Source organism: Pyxicephalus adspersus, chromosome 2, assembly GCF_032062135.1.
Source record: "Pyxicephalus adspersus chromosome 2, UCB_Pads_2.0, whole genome shotgun sequence".
In the NCBI taxonomy this organism is placed as follows: Eukaryota; Metazoa; Chordata; class Amphibia; order Anura; family Pyxicephalidae; genus Pyxicephalus; species Pyxicephalus adspersus.
This window is the reverse complement of record NC_092859.1, coordinates 97,256,493-97,258,508: the sequence shown is the minus strand read 5'-3', so window position 1 is coordinate 97,258,508 and position 2,016 is coordinate 97,256,493. Positions and strand designations below refer to the sequence as shown.

General features: G+C 51.3%; 1 protein-coding gene across 1 annotated transcript; it reads left to right on the top strand.

The window, feature by feature from the left end:
* Window positions 1-566: 566 nt before the first annotated feature.
* On the top strand, window positions 567-2,010 carry TMEM229A (transmembrane protein 229A). Its single transcript, XM_072401585.1, has one exon. It carries the CDS (start codon window positions 774-776, stop codon window positions 1,695-1,697), a length of 924 nt encoding a protein of 307 aa, XP_072257686.1. The 5' UTR covers window positions 567-773; the 3' UTR covers window positions 1,698-2,010.
* The last annotated feature ends 6 nt before the right edge of the window (window positions 2,011-2,016 follow it).

The following is a 2,016-nucleotide window of genomic DNA, read 5'->3' as shown; positions in this document are numbered from 1 at the left end:
ACAGTGCATCAATAATGATCTCCACATATCCGTTTAGGTGAAACGCGTCGGGACAAGAGACATTTAGTTTTTGACCGCATTACCATTGTGTTTTCCTAAACCAGGGATTTAATCTGTCTGGTGAGATTGGTCTAATTACACCCATATAATAGGTAAAGACCCACCTTAACCTATTTATATTTTATTAATTGTTTTTTTGTGACAATTTAATATAATATAAGTATATTGCCAAAACAAAACCTCAGCTGTACCTTCTTTCTTTATTTAATCATTATGACCATCTTAAATACTGGGTGTGATAGCAAAAAAGTCATGACATTTCAGAAGAATGAAAGCAGATCTGTTAGCATGATTCTGTGCTTCATGTTTGAAATGATGTATTATTATATAAATGATGTATATTATAGCATGTAGCACCCCATGTCTGTATAAAGCACATGAAGCATGTGGTACACATCTAACCCTGACCATAGACAGACATAGGGTCCATTATTGCCCAGGTCCAATGTCTCCTTGTATGCTCAGTGCCAGGCTGGCATTGTACACTGCAGGTTATTAGGAAACTACTGATTGGCTGCTGAGAGATTTGTAATCCAAACACAGCATACAACTATGGGATTGGACTACAAAAGCCTCCCCGTATGAGGATTTGAGGTGAATGGGTTGGGGGTGTTGTCTGATAGAGGTGCACACAAGGAGGGGCAGTGCTGGATGCGGTGCCAGGTCCCCGTTAGCACCTCCATCCATGGCTATGCGGCTGTGACAGCTGAGCCATGGGCAGGAATCAGGGCTCCTGGAGACGGCAGGTTGGCAGAGCCCGTGCCAAGGCTCCATCCCTGGCATTATCCCAGCCGCTGCCAGTGTGGATGAGGCTGTATTTCTATGGCATGCACGGCCTGACCCTGGATGTGCTGAGCTCCTGTCTCCGGTGTCTACCGAACAGCCAGGACTACAGCTTGCTGGGCTTCTCCTCCCCCTACCGCTGCCTGGTCCATGCCGTGGCACACCTGGTCCTGGAGAAGATCTACCTGCAGAAGAAGAGCTTCCCAGACAATGGCTTGGCATTCCACTTTGTCTTCTACCCGTCGGTATTCGTGGGCCTGCAGATCCTGCTCCGGAAAACGTTGCTGCAGTGCGAGGAGCGGCCCCTGAGTGCGGCAGAGCTGGGGCTGCAGTACGGGCTGGCGGTCTATTACTCGCAGCTGTTCCTCCGCTCCTTCCTCCGCCTCCGGTACCAGCACAGCCAGGACGGAGCCCCCGGTGCCGAGCCGAGGTTACCGCTGCCGCTGCGCTTCGTCTTCTTCGGCATGCATGGCTTCCTGGACGAGGTCTGCTTCACGTCCGCCTTCAACCTGCTGGAGAAGCCCGGGCAGCCGGTGAGCGGCCACACATCCCTCTGGTCCTTCTTCATGTATGGCAGCTGCAGCCTGCTGGTGGAGAAACTCTACTTCTACCTGTGCTATGGCCGGGGCTGGGGGGTCTGGAGGAGGCTACCTGTCTACATCCTCTCTGTCTACACCTGGGAGCTGGCCTGGGGATTGGCACTGCGCATGTGGAACGCCTGTTCCTGGGACTATTCCCATTATCCGCTGAATTTCATGGGGCTGGTCACCCTCATGTACTTACCTGGCTGGATATTTCTGAGCTTTTACCAGGACCTGCTGTCCAATGTGCTGCTGCGGATACGCTATGTGTAGGGATGGGTGGGGTGATGGAAGTGGTGGGATGATGGTAATGATGATGGAGGTGGTGGGATGATGGTGATGGAGGTTCTGAGATGATGATGGAGGTGGTGGGATGATGGAGGTGGTGGGATGATGGTGATGGAGGTGGTGGGATGATGGTCATGGAGGAATGGTGGTAGTGGAGGTGATGAGATGATGGTGATGGAGGTGCTGAGATGATGATGAGGGATGATGGAGGTGGTGGGATGATAATGATGATGGAGGTGGTGGGATGATGGTAATGGAGGTAATGAGATGATGATGGAGGTGGTGGGATGATGGTAATGGAGGT